Below are 18,769 nucleotides of genomic sequence, written 5' to 3' on the forward strand. Positions count from 1 at the left end.
TAAGTCCACTATCCCTGAGCCTTCAGGGAGTTCCAGACTGCATCCCAACCTAAAAGGCTGGCATCTATTGTAACAATTGTCCCATCTGACTTGCGGAAGGTCATACCCTTGGACAGATGGACCCGACATAGTCACCAGAGAATCTCTGGTCTCTTGGTCCAGGTTTAACAGGGGGACAAACCTGTGTAATCCCTGTTCCTCTGACTGAGCATGCATAGTTGCAGCGGTCTGAAATGTAGACTTGCAAACGGTACTATGTCCCTTGCCGCTACCATTAAGCCGATTTCATTCATGTACTGAGCCACCGAAGGGCGCGGATGGAATGAAAAACACGGCAGAAATTTAGAAACTTTGACAACCTGGACTCCGTCAGGTAAATTTTCATTTCTACAGAATCTATCAGAGTCCTTAAGAGGGAAACCCTTGAGATTGGGGATAGAGAACTCTTTCCTTGTTCACTTTCCACCCATGTGATCTCAGAAATGCCAGTACTACGTCCGTATGAGACTTGGCAATTTGGATGTTTGACGCCTGTATCAGGGTGTCGTCTAAATAAGGGGCCACTTCTATGCCCCGCGGCCTAAGGACCGCCAAAGTGACCCCAGAACCTCCATAAAGATTCTTGGGGCTGTAGATATCCCAACGGAAAGAGCTACAAACTGGTAATGCCTGTCTAGAAAGGCAAACCTGAAAAACGATGGTGATCTTTATGCATCACAATGTGAGGATAAACATCCTTCAAATCCATTGTAGCCCTCTATTGACTCTCCTGGATCATAGTTAAGATGGTACGAATAGTTTCCATCTTAAAAGACGGAATTCTGAGGAATTTGTTTAAGATCTTTAGATCCAAAATAGGTCTGAAGGTTCCCTCTCCTTGGGAACCACAAACAGATTTGAGTAAAAACTCTGTCCCTGTTCCTCTCTTGGAACTGGATGGATCTCGTACACAATGTAAGAATGCCTCCTTCTTTATCTGGTTTGCAGATAATTGGAAAGGCGAAATCTCCCCTTTTTTGGGGGGGAATCTTTGAAAATCCAGAAGATATCTCTGGGATATAAATTCCAATGCCTAGGGATCCTGGGCATCTCTTGCCCACGCCTGGGCGAAGAATGAAAATCTGCCCCCTATAGGATCCGTTACCGGATAGGGGTCCGTTCCTTCATGCTGCCTTAGAGGCAGCAGCAGGCTCCTTGGCCTGCTTATCTTTGTTCCAGGTCCGATTGTCTCCAGACCGCCTTGGACTGAGCAAAAATTCCCTCTTGTTTTGCCTTAGAGGAAGTGGATGCCACACCTGCCCTGAAGTTTTAAAAGGCACGAAAATTAGACCTTTCTTGGCCCTTGATTTGGACCTATGCTGAGGAAGGGCATGACCTTTTCCTCCAGTGATATAAGCAATAATCTCCTTCAAACCAGGCCCGAATAGGGTCTGCCCCTTGAAGGGAAGTTAAGTAGCTTATTTATTAAAGTCACGACAGCTGACCATGATATAAGCCATAGCGCTCTGCGCGCCAGTATAGTAAAAAACAGAATTCTTAGCCGTTAGTCTAGTCAAATGAACAAAGGCATCAGAAAACAAAGGAATTGGCTAGCATAAGCTTGTCAAATATATTCATCCAATGGAGTCGCTAACTGTAAAGCCTCATCAAGAGACTCAACCCAGAACGCCGCAGCAGCAGTGACAGAAGCAATGTATGCAAGGGGCTGCAGGATAAAACCCTGTTGAATAAACATTTTTTATCCATTGGATCTAAAAAGCACAACTGTCCTCGCCAGAGGTAGTGGTACACCTAGCTAGAGTAGAAACTCTTCTCTCCACCTTAGGAACTGTCTGCCAGAAGTCCCGTGTGGTCGTAACTATTAGAAAACATTCTTCTAAAAAATAGGAGGGGAAGAGAACGGCACACCTGGTCTATCCCATTCCTTATTAAAAAAATTTTAATAAACCTCTTTAGGTATTGGAAAAACATCAGTACACACCGGCACTGCATATTATTTATCCAGTCTACACAATTTCTCTGGCCCTGCGATAGTACACATTCATTCAGGGCAGCCAAAGCCTCCCTGAGCAACAAGTGGAGGTTCTCAAGCATAAATTTTAAATGTAGAAATATCAGAATCAGGTTAAATCATCTTCCCTGAGTCAAAAAAAAAATCACCCACAGACTAAGCATATTGTGAGGTAGTATCATACATGGTTCTTAAAGCGTCTGTATGCTCTGTATCTACCCCCAGAGCTATCTGCTTTCCTTTAATTTCAGGTAGTCTGACTAATACTGCTGCCAGAGTATTATTCACCACCTTTGCCATGTCTTGTAAAATAAACGCTATGGACGCCCTTGATGTACTTGGCGCCATTTGAGCGTGAGTCCCTGAAGCGGGAGTCGAAGGGTCTGACACGTGGGGAGAGTTAGTCGGCATAACTTTCCCCTCGACAGAATCCCCTGGTAAAATAAACGCTATGGGTGCCCTTGATGTACTTGGCGCCATTTGAGCGTGAGTCCCTAAAGCGGGAGTCAAAAGGTCTGACACGTGGGGAGAGTTAGTCGGCATAACTACCCCCACGACAGAATCCTCTGGTGATAATGTTTTTAAAGACAACAAATGATCTTTATTGTTTAACATGAAATCAGTACATCTGGTACACATTCTAAGATGGGTTCCACCATGGCTTTAAAACATAATGAACACAGAGCTTCCTCTATGTCAGACATGTTAGAACAGACTAATAATGAGACTAGTAAGCTTGGAAAACACTTTAAATCAAGTTAACAAGCAAATATATAAAACGTTACTGTGCCTTTAAGAGAAACAAATTTTGTCAAAATTTGAAAAACAGTGAAAAAAGGCAGTAAAACAAACGAAATTTTTATAGTACATATAATAAGGTAACAGAGCATTGCACCCACTTGCAAATGGATGATTAACCCCTTAATGCAAAAAACAGATCAAAAAAACGACATAGACGTTTTTAAAAACAGACACAACAAACTGCCACAGCAGAGCTGTGGATTACCTTCCCTATAAACGATTTTGGAAGTCTTTTTAGCCCTTTAGAAATGTCCTGTAGTATTCATGGGACTGCTGAGGGAATCTGGATGATTCATTTTGTAATTTTAACTGCGCAAAAAAGCGCTAAATTAGGCCCTTCCCACTCATATTACAACAGTGGGAAGCTTCAGTTAACTGTTTCTATGCAAAATTTAAGCCAGCCATGTGGAAAAAACTTAGGCCCCAATAAGTTTTATCACCAAACATATGTTAAAAAACAATTAAACATGCCAGCAAACGTTTTAAAACACATTTTTACAAGAGTATGTATCTCTATTAATAAGCCTGATACCAGTCGCTTTTACTGCATTTAAGGCTATACCAACATTACAGTGTTATCACCAATGTACGTTAAAAAACGATTAAACATGCCAGCAAACGTTTTAAAACACATTTTTATAAGAGTATATATCTCTATTAATAAGCCTGATACCAGTCGCTATCGCTGCATTTAAGGCTTTACTTACATTACTTCGGTATCAGCAGTATTTTCTTAGTCAATTCCATTCCTAGAAAAATATTTTACTGCACATACCTTATCTGCAGGAAAACCTGCACGCCATTCCCCCTCTGAAGTACCTCACTCCTCAGAATGTGTGAGAACAGCAAATGGATCTTAGTTACGTCTGCTAACATCATAGAAAAACGCAGGCAGATTCTTCTTCCAAATACTGCCTGAGATAAACAGCACACTCCGGTGCCATTTAAAAATAACAAACTTTTGATTGAAGAATAAACTAAGTATAAAAAACCACAGACTCTCACGACCTCCTATCTATGTTGAGGCTTGCAAGAGAATGACTGAGTATGGCAGTTAGGGGAGGAGCTATATAGCAGCTTTGCTGTGGGTGGACTCTTGCAACTTCCTGTTGGGAAGGAGAATATATTCCATAAGTAATGGATGATCCGTGGACTGGATACACTTAACAAGAGAAACTAAAGACATAAGCTCAGGAGCGTGCACGTGTCTGGAGCACTATATGGCAGCAGCTCTGCAAGGATGTTATCCATTTACAAGAGCACTAGATGGCAGCACTATTTCCTGCCATGAAGAGCTCCAGACACCTACCTAGATATGTCTTCAAAAAAGAACAGAGCAAATTTGATAATAAAATTAAAGGGACAGTCTACACCAGAATTGTTATTGTTTTAAAAGATAAATAATCCCTTTTTTACCCATTCCCCAGTTTTGCATAACCAACACAGTTATATTAATATACTTTTTACCTCTGTGATTATCTTGTATCTAAGCCTCTGCAAACTGCCCCCTTTATTTCAGTTCTTTTGACAGACTTGCAGTTTAGCCAATCAGTGATAGCTCCCAGGCAACTTCATGTGCATGAGCACAGTGTTATCTATATGAAACACATGAACTAATACCCTCTAGTGGTGAAAAACCTGTTAAAATGCATTCTTAAGAGGCGGCCTTCAAGGTCTAAGAAATTTCCATATGAACCTCCTAGGTTAAGCTTTCAACTAAGAATACCAAGAGAACAAAGCAAAATTGGTGATAAAAGTAAATTGGGAAATTGTTTAATATTACATGCCCTATCTGAATTATGAAAGTTTGTTTAGACTAGACTGTCCCTTTAATTGGTAACTTTTAAAAAAAAATTGAATGCTCTGTCTGAATCACAAAATAAAATGTTTAGGTTCCTTATCCCTTTAAAGCTTGACTGATGGGTATATAGGTTTGTGCAACTTAGAGTAGGCAGACACATCTTAGAAATCTGTGGTTCTTGATCCCTTCCTCTGTATCAACACTTATCTTCCTGCTCGCTTCAGTCCTCTCAATATATTTGGTGTATAGTAATCTGAGCTATAGCTCAGCTCCAGCCTAGAGTGTTTTGTTTGAGGTTTTGTCCTGATGAGAAAAAGAAGATTGTGACTTTTTCTTAGTAAACCTTCTGTTAGAGCTGCTCATACCACTGCTATACCCTGTGGTTTGTCACTGATCCAGTCCTGTTACACCCTTGGCATGTCTTAAGGTTTTTTGTTCCTTGATATGGAATTCCGTTGGGTGGGAAAATGTTTGTGTCAATAGACATATCTCAGTATATCCATTTATTCATCTACAGGTTTCATGAAATTCTGACTCTATTTAAAGTGTTTTGACCTTGGAATTTTTTTTTCCACAGTCTAGTTTTTACAGTAGTGAGTGTGTCCATATATCATTATAAGATGGTTATATATAACTATTAAGACATTTAAGTCTATATGACAATGTGAATCATAATTTTTCTAGAGGTTAGAGGTGTTGATAAATGTGTGACTTTTGTGTGTTAAAAATGTCAGCAACGGTCCAAAGCTATTCCAAAAGTGCTGAAAAAGTGATTAAAGGAACATTAAACCTCAAATGTAATTCCTTATAAAATGTTTAATTATACATAGTTCAAAACTTTGCAGTACACTTTATTTATTTTGCTGTTTTTCTAGTAATTTAACTGAAAATTTTAGTGTTTCTCCACTTCCCACGGAGAGGGTGGAGTGAATTCTGTTGAGTGTAGAATCCTAACTACATTCTGCACAATGATTGGTTTTTATGTGCAGAAGCTTATTTATATCTCTCTCTAATTGGCCACTGTAAGGGAGTAATATAAACAGCATTCAGGAGAGGAGGCACATGGGGTGTGCCTCGGAACTGCAAAGCAATGCACATTTGAGGAACAAAATTACAATTTGAAAACATTTATTTTGTATGCAAATCTTTTTCAATCTTGTAAATAATGTCTGATGCATAAATAAAAAAATGACTTTAGTGTCCCTTTAAAGTATGGACTTTTGATAAATTAGAATTTTTAATATGTTGTATTGGTAATATACTCACCAAGACTGAAATGGTCTGTTTACCATAATATAATAAGCAAGTGTTACCCACAATATAAATATAAAATAAATATAAAACAAGGATCAGTCCAATCATTTTTGTTTATTGATAAAGCTACAACTTACTGTAACTGTGGCACATTTCTACATACACAGAAGAGATCATTAACTCCTATTTCTTCCATAAGATGGGGAGAGTCCACAAGCCTTTAAATTTGGGATTAAAGTCTAGTCCTACAGGAGGAGGCAAAATATCCCACTATATAATCCCTCCCACTTTCACATAATTCCATAGTCATTTTTTGTGTCTCCAGCAAGGAGGATGGTGAAACTTGAAGTGCAGATCTACACTTCGAGTGAAAGGGAATTTGAGACCCACTATTCCCCTCAAAAAAAAGATAAGGGAATAGGACAGATGGGTGTGAAGGAGTTCATTGCCAGTGAGAGTAATTTTCCTGTGGGAATTTGTCACTTGCCTGCCATAGGTGTTACTAGGACTTCTCCTGCAGCCTCCTCCTGTTGGCCTCATTGGAGTACTCCTTCCTTAGATCCTGTATCAGTGCATACTACACAGTATGGACTCTTATACTGGAAGCACATTAGAGTGAGTGCTGACAGGTAAGTTGGTACTTGCACTTACATAGCCCTCAGGCTACTAGTATTAACATGTATACATGATTCACATAACCTGGAGACATAGTTACATACAGATTTAGGCACTTTTGGGCACTTTAACACATTTACAGTAAAATTGAGGTACTGTCTCTTTAAATTTTATTTTTGGCATTTTCTACATACTAGAGCTCTGGTCCTCATTCTCAACAGACTCTCAGATAATAGGGATGTTTTCTGACGTTGAGAAGTTTCTGAGCTTCCTTCTTTTCAGACCTCAGGGAGTTATGTTTTTCCCTCTAAAACTGTGCTCTGTTGCTCCTTACCCTCTTTGATGACACACTGCAATTTCTCACTGCGTTAGAGTGGTGAGCACCCTTTAACAAGTTTTTATTTATTTAGCCCTTTATTGATTCAAATTGTCATTTTTTTATATTTTAAAAATGAAGCTCCCATTAAACAGATGTGAACCTACTTGGTTATCAATTCATACCATTATCAAATTTTACCATTTCGACACGTTTTCCTCTACTGAGGCTGTTTTTGGTAGGAAAGTTCTTGCGGCCACACTACCTGTTTACTACCTCTACCTGCCTTAAAGGGACACTGAACCCAAATTTTTTCTTTTGTAATTCAGAAAGAGCATGCAATTTTAAGCAACTTTCTAATTTACTCCTATTATCATTTTTTCTTCGTTCTCTTGCTATCATTATTTGAAAAAGAAGGCATCTAAGCTTTTTTTTTGGTTTCAGTACTCTGGACAGCACTTTTTTTATTGGTGGGTGAATTTATCCACCAATCAGCAAGGACAACCCAGGTTGTTCACCAAAAATGGGCCGGCATCTAAACTTACATTCTTGCATTTCAAATAAAGATACCAAGAGAATGAAGAATATTTGATAATAGGAGTAAATTAGAAAGTTGCTTAAAATATCATGCTCAATCTGAATCACGAAAGAAAAATTTTGGGTACAGTGCCCCTTTAATTGTTTTTCCCTCCCTGTTTCATGGTGGTCTTGTGGACATCATAGCTTGGTTATAGGATCCCACATGTGATGGCTTGTAGTCTCTCACCATCTCATGAAAGAAAACAAAATTTATGTTTACCTTATAGATTAATTTCTTTAATGATGGTGAGAGTTCACAAAAAAAACACCCTTGGTGGCAGTACCAGTTTGCACTTCTTTTACCCTGCTTTTCCTTTCATACTTTCTTACACCTAGATTTGGAGTTTGGCGGTAGCCGTGAAAACCAGCGTTAGAGGCTCCTAACGCTGGTTTTAGGCTACCGCCGGTATTTAGAGTCACTCGAAATAGGGTCTAACGCTCACTTTTCAGCCGCAACTTTTCCATACTGCAGATCCCCTTACCTCAATTGCGTATCCTATCTTTTCAATGGGATCTTCCTAACTCCGGTATTTAGAGTCGTTTCTGAAGTGAGCGTTAGACATCTAACGACAAAACTCCAGCCGCAGGAAAAAAGTCAGTAGTTAAGAGCTTTCTGGGCTAACGCCGGTTCATAAAGCTCTTAACTACTGTACTCTAAAGTACACTAACACCCATAAACTACCTATGTACCCCTAAACCGAGGTCCCCCCCACATCGCCGCCACTCGATTAAATTTTTTTAACCCCTAATCTGCCGACCGCCACCTACGTTATCCTTATGTACCCCTAATCTGCTGCCCCTAACACCGCCGACCCCTGTATTATATTTATTAACCCCTAATCTTCCCCCCACAACGTCGCCGCCAGCTACCTACACTTATTAACCCCTAATCTGCCGTCCGCACGCCGCCGCCAGCTACATTATCCCTATGTACCCCTAATCTGCTGCCCCTAACACCGCCGACCCCTATATTATATTTATTAACCCCTAATCTGCCCCCCACAACGTCGCCTCCACCTCCCTACACTTATTAACCCCTAATCTGCCGAGCGGACCTGAGCGCTACTATAATAAAGTTATTAACCCCTAATCCGCCTCACTAACCCTATAATAAATAGTATTAACCCCTAATCTGCCCTCCCTAACATCGCCGACACCTAACTTCAATTATTAACCCCTAATCTGCCGACCGGAGCTCACCGCTATTCTAATAAATGGATTAACCCCTAAAGCTAAGTCTAACCCTAACACTAACACCCCCCTAAATTAAATATAATTTAAATCTAACGAAATAAATTAACTCTTATTAAATAAATTATTCCTATTTAAAGCTAAATACTTACCTGTAAAATAAATCCTAATATAGCTACAATATAAGTTATATTTATATTATAGCTATTTTAGGATTTATATTTATTATACAGGTAACTTTGTATTTATTTTAACCAGGTACTATAGCTATTAAATAGTTAAGAACTATTTAATAGCTAAAATAGTTAAAATAATTACAAATTTACCTGTAAAAGAAATCCTAAACTAAGTTACAATTAAAACTAACACTATACTATCAATAAATTAATTAAATAAACTACCTACAATTAACCTAACACTACACTATCAATAAATTAATTAAATACAATTCCTACAAATAAATACAATTAAATAAACTTGCTAAAGTACAAAAAATAAAAAAGAACTAAGTTACAAAAAATAAAAAAATATCTACAAACATAAGAAAAATATTACAACAATTTTAAACTAATTACACCTACTCTAAGCCCCCTAATAAAACAACAAAGCCCCCCAAAATAAAAAATGCCCTACCCTATTCTAAATTACTAAAGTTAAAAGCTCTTTTACCTTACCAGCCCTGAACAGGGCCCTTTGCGGGGCATGCCCCAAGAAGTTCAGCTCTTTTGCCTGTAAAAAAAAAAACATACAATACCCCCCCCCCCCCAACATTACAACCCACCACCCACATACCCCTAATCTAACCCAAACCCCCCTTAAATAAACCTAACACTAAGCCCCTGAAGATCATCCTACCTTGTCTTCACCTCACCAGGTATCACCGATCCGTCCTGGCTCCAAAATCTTCATCCAACCCAAGCGGGGGTTGGCGATCCATCATCCGGTGCCTGAAGAGGTCCAGAAGAGGCTCCAAAGTCTTCATCCTATCCGGGAAGAAGAGGCGGACCGGCAACCATCTTGATCCAAGCGGCATCTTCTATCTTCATCCGATGACGACCGGCTCCATCCTGAAGACCTCCACCGCGGACCCATCTTCTTCCGGCGACATCCAACTGCAGAATGACGGTTCCTTTAAGGGACGTCATCCAAGATGGCGTCCCTCGAATTCCGATTGGCTGATAGGATTCTATCAGCCAATCGGAATTAAGGTAGGAATATTCTGATTGGCTGATGGAATCAGCCAATCAGAATCAAGTTCAATCCGATTGGCTGATCCAATCAGCCAATCAGATTGAGCTCGCATTCTATTGGCTGATCGGAACAGCCAATAGAATGCAAGCTCAATCTGATTGGCTGATCGGCCAGGATGGATGTTCCGCGGTGGAGGTCTTCAGGATGCTGCCGCTTCGCTCCGGATGGATGCCGCTTGGATGAAGACTTCAATCGGATGTAAGAACTCTTCTGCCCCGCTTGGATGAAGACTTCAGCCGGATCATGGACCTCTTCAGCCCCCCGCTTGGGCTTGGATCAGGACATCGGAGGAGCTCTTCTGGACCGATCGGTGAACCTGGTATGGTGAAGACAAGGTAGGATGATCTTCAGGGGCTTAGTGTTAGGTTTATTTAAGGGGGGTTTGGGTTAGATTAGGGGTATGTGGGTGGTGGGTTGTAATGTTGGGGGGCTTGGGTATTGTATGTTTTTTTTTACAGGCAAAAGAGCTGTATTTCTTGGGGCATGCCCCGCAAAGGGCCCTGTTCAGGGCTGGTAAGGTAAAAGAGCTTTGAACTGTAGTAATTTAGAATAGGGTAGGGCATTTTTTTTATTTTGGGGGGCTTTGTTATTTTATTAGGGGGCTTAGAGTAGGTGTAATTAGTTTAAAATTGTTGTAATATTTTTCTTATGTTTGTAAATATTTTTTTATTTTTTGTAACTTAGTTCTTTTTTATTTTTTGTACTTTAGCTAGTTTATTTAATTGTATTTATTTGTAGCAATTGTATTTAATTAATTTATTGATAGTGTAGTGTTAGGTTAATTGTAGGTAATTGTAGGTAGTTTATTTAATTAATTTATTGATAGTCTAGTGTTAGGTTTATTTGTAACTTAGGTTAGGATTTCTTTTACAGGTAAATTTGTAATTATTTTAACTATTTTAGCTATTAAATAGTTCTTAACTATTTAATAGCTATTGTACCTGGTTAAAATAAATACAAAGTTACCTGTAAAATAAATATAAATCCTAAAATAGCTATAATATAATTATAATTTATATTGTAGCTATATTAGGATTTATTTTACAGGTAAGTATTTAGCTTTAAATAGGAATAATTTATTTAATAAGAGTTAATTAATTTCGTTAGATTTCAATTATATTTAACTTAGGGGGGTGTTAGTATTAGGGTTAGACTTAGCTTTAGGGGTTAATACATTTATTAGAATAGCGGCGAGATTCGGTCGGCAGATTAGGGGTTAATAATTGAAGTTAGGTGTCGGCGATGTTAGGGAGGGCAGATTAGGGGTTAATACTATTTATGATAGGGTTAGTGAGGCGGATTAGGGGTTAATAACTTTATTATAATAGCGGTGCGGTCCGGTCGGCAGATTAGGGGTTAATAAGTGTAGGCAGGTGGAGGCGACGTTGTGGGGGGCAGATTAGGGGTTAATAAATATAATATAGGGGTCGGCGATGTTAGGGCAGCAGATTAGGGGTACATAGGGATAATGTAAGTAGCGGCGGTTTACGGAGCGGCAGATTAGGGGTTAATAATAATATGCAGGGGTCAGCGATAGTGGGGGCGGCAGATTAGGGGTTAATAAGTGTAAGGTTAGGGGTGTTTAGACTCGGGGTACATGTTAGAGTGTTAAGTGCAGACGTCGGAAGGGTTACCGCATAGCAAACAATGGGGCTGCGTTAGGAGCTGAACGCGGCTTTTTTGCAGGTGTTTTTCAGCTCAAACAGCCCCATTGTTTCCTATGGGAGAATCGTGCACAAGCACGTTTTTGAGGCTGGCCGCGTCCGTAAGCAACTCTGGTATCGAGAGTTGAAGCTGCGTTAAAAATGCTCTACGCTCCTTTTTTGGAGCCTAACGCAGCCTTTATGTGGACTCTCAATACCAGAGTTATTTTTATGGTGCGGCCAGTAAAACGCGGGCGTTAGTTTTTCGGGTCGTTACCGACAAAACTCTAAATCTAGCCGTTAATTTCTCTATTTCTCTTAGCCATATGTATGACTAAGGAATCATGGGAAAGTGGGAGGTATTAAATCTCTGTTGTGTGAGTTTTTTTGCCTCCTCCTGTAGGACTTTAATCCCACATGTGATGGCTCGTGGACTCTCACCATCATGAAAGAAATTAATTTATCAGGTAAGCATACATTTTTTTATCATATTCTCAGGTGTTGGTTGAATCAAAATATACATAGGACTTTACAATTAATTTTACATTATTTAATAAATAGCCATCATAACATATAAAGTAAAATGTATTTAACTAATTGTTTATCATTGTCTCTTACCTTATTTAATCATTAGACTTCTGTGTTATTTTAGCATTTTTATATGTTGCCATAAATGTAGAAAATCATGTAGTATTAAGTTGTGTCTCTTTTTTCCAGACACACTTATGATCAACGCTATGATGAAGCTCTGAAAATTTATCTAACACTCCAACACAAGGAGGTTTTCAATCTTATACATAAGCACAACCTGTTCCGGTCTATCAAGGACAAGATTGTTCTGCTTATGGATTTTGATACAGAGGTATGATTTGTATGGTCTACTCATTATCTTCATAGGTTTCAAAATTATACTAAGCTATGTTCTAATTTGCAAACACAAAAATTAAAGGGGCATGAAATCCACAATTTTGATGATTCAGATAGAGCATACAATTTTAAACAACTTTCCAATTTGCTTCTATTATGACATTTACTTCATTCTCATGGTATCCTTTGTTGAAGGAGCAACACTGCACTACTGGGAGCTAGCTGAACACATCTGGTGAACCAATGAGAAGAGGCATATATGAGCAGCCACGAATCAGCAGCTAGCTCTCAGTAGTACATTGCTATTCATGAGCCTAGATAGGTATGCTTTTAAAATAAGGATACCAAGAGAACAATTGTTAAAAAATTCTATAAATCAGTTAAGTAAACAGGTTCTGGATACCCATAATAGATTTCTAGAGCAGTGTTTCTTATTTCCATGCCTCAGGATCCATAAAGTGTTTCAAGATTTCTATTCATGTTTGTTTGTTTGTTTTTTGGTACTAGATGTTTCTCTGCTGTATAAAATTAAAGGGACACTGAACCCAAATTGTTTTCTCTTGTAAGGTGTATCCAGTCCATTACTTGTGGGATATTCTCATTCCCAACAGGAAGTTACAAGAGGACACCCACAGCAGAGCTGTTATATAGCTCCTCCCCTAACTGCCATATCCAGTCATTCTCTTGCAACTCTCAACACTCATGGAGGTAGTAAGAGAGAGTGGTGAAAAATAGTTAGTTTCTCCAACATAGGTGTGTCCGGTCCACGGCGTCATCCTTACTTGTGGGATATTCTCTTCCCCAACAGGAAATGGCAAAGAGCCCAGCAAAGCTGGTCACATGATCCCTCCTAGGCTCCGCCTACCCCAGTCATTCTCTTTGCCGTTGCACAGGCAACATCTCCACGGAGATGGTTAAGAGTTTTTTGGTGTTTAAATGTAGTTTTTATCCTTCAATCAAGTGTTTGTTATTTTAAAATAGTGCTGGTATGTACTATTTACTCTGAAACAGAAAAGAGATGAAGATTTCTGTTTGTAAGAGGAAGATGATTTTAGCAGAAGTTACTAAAATCGATGGCTGTTTCCACACAGGACTGTTGAGATGAAGTAACTTCAGTTGGGGGAAACAGTTGGCAGACTTTTCTGCTTGAGGTATGACTGGCCACATTTCTAACAAGACTATGTAATGCTGGAAGGCTGTCATTTCCCCTATGGGGACCGGTAAGCCATTTTCTTAGATTAAGTAAAAGAATAAAGGGCTTCATAAGGGCTTAAAAAAACTGGTAGACATTTTTCTGGGCTAAAACGATTACTTTGCTAAGCATATTTTGCAGATTATAACTCTAAATAGTTATTATAATCTTGGAGATTGTTTTAAAAAAACGGCAGGCACTGTATTGGACACCTTTTTCAGATGGGGGCCTTTTCTAGTCATAGGCAGAGCCTCATTTTCGCGCCACTAATGCGCAGTTGTTTTTGGAGAGCAAGGCATGCAGATGCATGTGTGAGGAGCTAAGAACCACTGAAAAAGCTTATAGAAGGCGTCATTTGGTATCGTATTCCCCTCTGGGCTTGGTTGGGTCTCAGCAAAGCAGATTCCTGGGACTGTATAGGGGTTAAATGTAAAAACGGCTCCGGTTCCGTTATTTTAAGGGTTAAAGCTTTCAAATTTGGTGTGCAATACTTTTAAACTTTTAAGACTTTAAGACACTGTGGTGAAATTTTGGTGAATTTTGAACAATTCCTTCATACTTTTTCACATATTCAGTAATAAAGTGTGTTCAGTTTAAAATTTAAAGTGACAGTAACGGTTTTATTTTAAAACGTTTTTTGTGCTTTGTTGACAAGTTTAAGCCTGTTTAACATGTCTGAACCATCAGATAAGCGATGTTCTATATGTATGAAAACCAAGGTTTCTCCCCATTTAAATTTATGTGATGATTGTGCCATAGTGTCCAAACAAAGTAGGGACAATGATACCACAGATAATGATATTGCCCAAGATGATTCCTCAAATGAGGGGAGTAAGCATGATACTGCATCATCCCCTTCTGTGTCTACACCAGTTTTGCCCACACAAGAGGCCCCTAGTACATCTAGTGCGCCAATACTTATTACCATGCAACAATTAACGGCTGTAATGGATAATTCTATTGCAAACATTTTATCCAAAATGCCTACTTATCAGAGAAAGCGCGATTGCTCTGTTTTAAACACTGAAGAGCAAGAGGACGCTGATGATAACTGTTCTGACATACCCTCACACATATCTGAAGGGGCCAGGAGGGAGGTTTTGTCTGAGGGAGAAATTTCAGATTCAGGAAAAATTTCTCAACAAGCTGAACCTGATGTTGTAACATTTAAATTTAAATTAGAACATCTCCGCGCACTGCTTAAGGAGGTATTATCTACTCTGGATGATTGTGACAATTTGGTCATTCCAGAGAAATTATGTAAGATGGACAAGTTCCTAGAGGTTCCGGTGCCCCCCGATGCTTTTCCTATACCCAAGCGGGTGGCGGACATAGTAAATAAGGAGTGGGAAAGGCCCAGCATACCTTTTGTTCCTCCCCCTATATTTAAAAAATTATTTCCTATAGTCGACCCCAGAAAGGACTTATGGCAGACAGTCCCCAAGGTCGAGGGGGCGGTTTCTACTCTAAACAAACGCACTACTATCCCTATAGAAGATAGTTGTGCTTTCAAAGATCCTATGGATAAAAAATTAGAGGGTTTGCTTAAAAAGATGTTTGTTCAGCAAGGTTACCTTCTACAACCAATTTCATGCATTGTTCCTGTCACTACGGCAGCGTGTTTCTGGTTCGAAGAACTAGAAAAGTCGCTCAATAAAGAATCTTAGTATGAGGAGGTTATGGACAGAGTTCAAGCACTTAAATTGGCTAACTCTTTTATTTTAGATGCCGCTTTGCAATTAGCTAGATTAGCGGCGAAAAATTCAGGGTTTGCTATCGTGGCGCGCAGAGCGCTTTGGCTAAAGTCTTGGTCAGCGGATGTGTCTTCCAAGACAAAATTGCTTAACATCCCTTTCAAGGGTAAAACACTGTTTGGTCCTGATTTGAAAGAGATTATTTCAGACATCACCGGGGGAAAGGGCCACGCCCTCCCTCAGGATAGGTCTTTTAAGGCTAAAAATAAGCCTAATTTTCGTCCCTTTCGCAGAAACGGACCAGCCTCTAATTCTACATCCTCTAAGCAAGAGGGTAATACTTCACAACCCAAACCAGCCTGGAGACCGATGCAAGGCTGGAACAAGGGTAAGCAGGCCAAGAAGCCTGCCACTGCTACCAAAACAGCATGAAGGGATGGCCCCCGATCCGGGACCGGATCTGGTGGGGGCAGACTTTCTCTCTTTGCTCAGGCTTGGGCAAGAGATGTTCAGGATCCTTGGGCACTAGAAATAGTTTCTCAAGGTTATCTCCTAGAATTCAAGGAACTACCCCCAAGGGGAAGGTTCCACAGGTCTCAATTATCTTCAAACCAAATAAAAAGACAGGCATTCTTACATTGTGTAGAAGACCTGTTAAAGATGGGAGTAATTCATCCAGTTCCAATAGGAGAACAAGGGATGGGGTTTTACTCCAACCTGTTCATAGTTCCCAAAAAAGAGGGAACATTCAGACCAATTTTAGATCTCAAGATCCTAAACAAATTTCTCAGGGTTCCATCGTTCAAAATGGAAACCATTCGAACGATCCTTCCCACCATCCAGGAAGGTCAATTTATGACCATGGTGGATTTAAAGGATGCGTACCTACATATTCCTATCCACAAGGAACATCATCAGTTCCTAAGGTTCGCTTTTCTGGACAAGCATTACCAGTTTGTGGCACTTCCATTCGGATTAGCCACTGCTCCGAGAATTTTCTAGGGTCCCTTCTAGCGGTTCTAAGGCCAAGGGGCATTGCAGTAGTACCTTACTTGGACGACATCCTGATTCAAGCGTCGTCTCTGTCAAAAGCAAAGGCTCATACGGACATCGTCCTAGCCTTTCTCAGATCTCACGGATGGAAAGTGAACAAGGAAAAAAGTTCTCTGTCCCCGTCAACAAGAGTTCCCTTCTTGGGAACAATAATAGATTCCTTAGAAATGAGGATTTTTCTGACAGAGGTCAGAAAATCAAAAATTCTAAGCTCTTGTCAAGTAATTCATTCTGTTCTTCGTCCTTCCATAGCGCAGTGCATGGAAGTCATAGGATTGATGGTTGCAGCAATGGACATAGTTCCTTTTGCACAAATTCATCTAAGACCATTACAACTGTGCATGCTCAGACAGTGGAATGGGGATTATACAGACTTGTCTCCGACGATTCAAGTAGATCAAAAGACCAGAGATTCACTCCGTTGGTGGCTGATCCTGGACAACCTGTCACAGGGAATGAGCTTCCGCAGACCAGAGTGGGTCATTGTCACGACCGACGCCAGTCTGGTGGGCTGGGGCGCGGTCTGGGAACCCCTGAAAGCTCAGGGTCTATGGTCTCGGGAAGAATCTCTTCTCCCGATAAACATTCTGGAACTGAGAGCGATATTCAATGCTCTCAAGGCTTGGCCTCAACTAGCAAGGGCCAAATTCATAAGGTTTCAATCAGACAACATGACGACTGTTGCATATATCAACCATCAGGGGGGAACAAGAAGTTCCCTGGCGATGGAGGAAGTGACCAAGATAATTCAATGGGCGGAGGATCACTCCTGCCACTTGTCTGCAATCCACATCCCAGGAGTGGAAAATTGGGAAGCGGATTTTCTGAGTCATCAGACATTCCATCCGGGGGAGTGGGAACTCCATCCGGAAATCTTTGCCCAAATAATTATGGGGCATTCCAGACATGGATCTGATGGCCTCTCGTCAGAACTTCAAGGTTCCTTGCTACGGGTCCAGATCCAGGGATCCCAAGGCGACTCTAGTAGATGCACTAGTAGCACCTTGGACCTTCAACCTAGCTTATGTATTCCCACCGTTTCCTCTCATTCCCAGGCTGGTAGCCAGGATCAATCAGGAGAGGGCTTCGGTGATCTTGATAGCTCCTGCGTGGCCACGCAGGACTTGGTATGCAGACCTGGTGAATATGTCATCGGCTCCACCATGGAAGCTACCTTTGAGACAGGACCTTCTTGTTCAAGGTCCATTCGAACATCCGAATCTGGTTTCCCTCCAACTGACGGCTTGGAGATTGAACGCTTGATTTTATCAAAGCGTGGGTTTTCAGATTCTGTAATAGATACTCTGATTCAGGCCAGAAAGCCTGTGACTAGAAAAATTTACCATAAAATATGGAAAAAATATATCTGTTGGTGTGAATCTAAAGGATTCCCATGGAACAAGATAAAAATTCCTAAGATTCTATCCTTTCTACAAGAAGGTTTGGAGAAAGGATTATCTGCAAGTTCTCTGAAGGGACAGATCTCTGCTTTATCTGTTTTACTTCACAAAAGGCTGGCAGCTGTGCCAGACGTTCAAGCGTTTGTTCAGGCTCTGGTTAGAATCAAGCCTGTTTACAGACCTTTGACTCCTCCCTGGAGTCTAAATCTAGTTCTTTCAGTTCTTCAAGGGGTTCCGTTTGAACCCTTACATTCCGTAGATATTAAGTTATTATCTTGGAAGGTTTTGTTTTTGGTTGCAATTTCTTCTGCTAGAAGAGTTTCAGAGTTATCTGCTCTGCAGTGTTCTCTGCCCTATCTGGTGTTCCATGCAGATAAGGTGGTTTTGCGTACTAAGCCTGGTTTTCTTCCGAAAGTTGTTTCCAACAAAAATATTAACCAGGAGATAGTTGTACCTTCTTTGTGTCCGAATCCAGCTTCAAAGAAGGAACGTTTGTTACACAATTTGGACGTAGTCCGTGCTCTAAAATTCTATTTAGAGGCTACTAAAGATTTCAGACAAACATCTTCTTTGTTTGTTGTTTATTCTGGTAAAAGGAGAGGTCAAAAAGCAACTTCTACCTCTCTTTCTTTTTGGCTTAAGAGCATTATCCGATTGGCTTATGAGACTGCCGGACGGCAACCTCCTGAAAGAATCACAGCTCACTCCACTAGGGCTGTGGCTTCCACATGGGCCTTCAAGAACGAGGCTTCTGTTGACCAGATATGTAAGGCAGCGACTTGGTCTTCACTGCACACTTTTGCCAAATTTTACAAATTTGATACTTTTGCTTCTTCGGAGGCTATTTTTGGGAGAAAGGTTTTGCAAGCCGTGGTGCCTTCCATTTAGGTGACCTGATTTGCTCCCTCCCTTCATCCGTGTCCTAAAGCTTTGGTATTGGTTCCCACAAATAAGGATGACGCCGTGGACCGGACACACCTATGTTGGAGAAAACAGAATTTATGCTTACCTGATAAATTACTTTCTCCAACGGTGTGTCCGGTCCACGGCCCGCCCTGGTTTTTTAATCAGGTCTGATGTATTATTTTCTCTAACTACAGT

General features: G+C 40.3%; 1 protein-coding gene across 2 annotated transcripts in view; it reads left to right on the forward strand.

Annotated features, from left to right (window-relative positions):
* Window positions 1-18,769, forward strand: part of VPS41 (VPS41 subunit of HOPS complex) — an 809,562-nt gene that overhangs the window by 667,605 nt on the left and 123,188 nt on the right. For both annotated transcript variants that reach the window (XM_053714423.1, XM_053714424.1), the window contains exon 19: window positions 12,180-12,324. In XM_053714423.1, coding sequence (XP_053570398.1) covers window positions 12,180-12,324 — 145 coding nt within the window. The remainder of the gene's footprint in view (window positions 1-12,179; window positions 12,325-18,769) is intronic.

Source organism: Bombina bombina, chromosome 5 (assembly GCF_027579735.1).
Source record: "Bombina bombina isolate aBomBom1 chromosome 5, aBomBom1.pri, whole genome shotgun sequence".
NCBI lineage: Eukaryota > Metazoa > Chordata > Amphibia > Anura > Bombinatoridae > Bombina > Bombina bombina.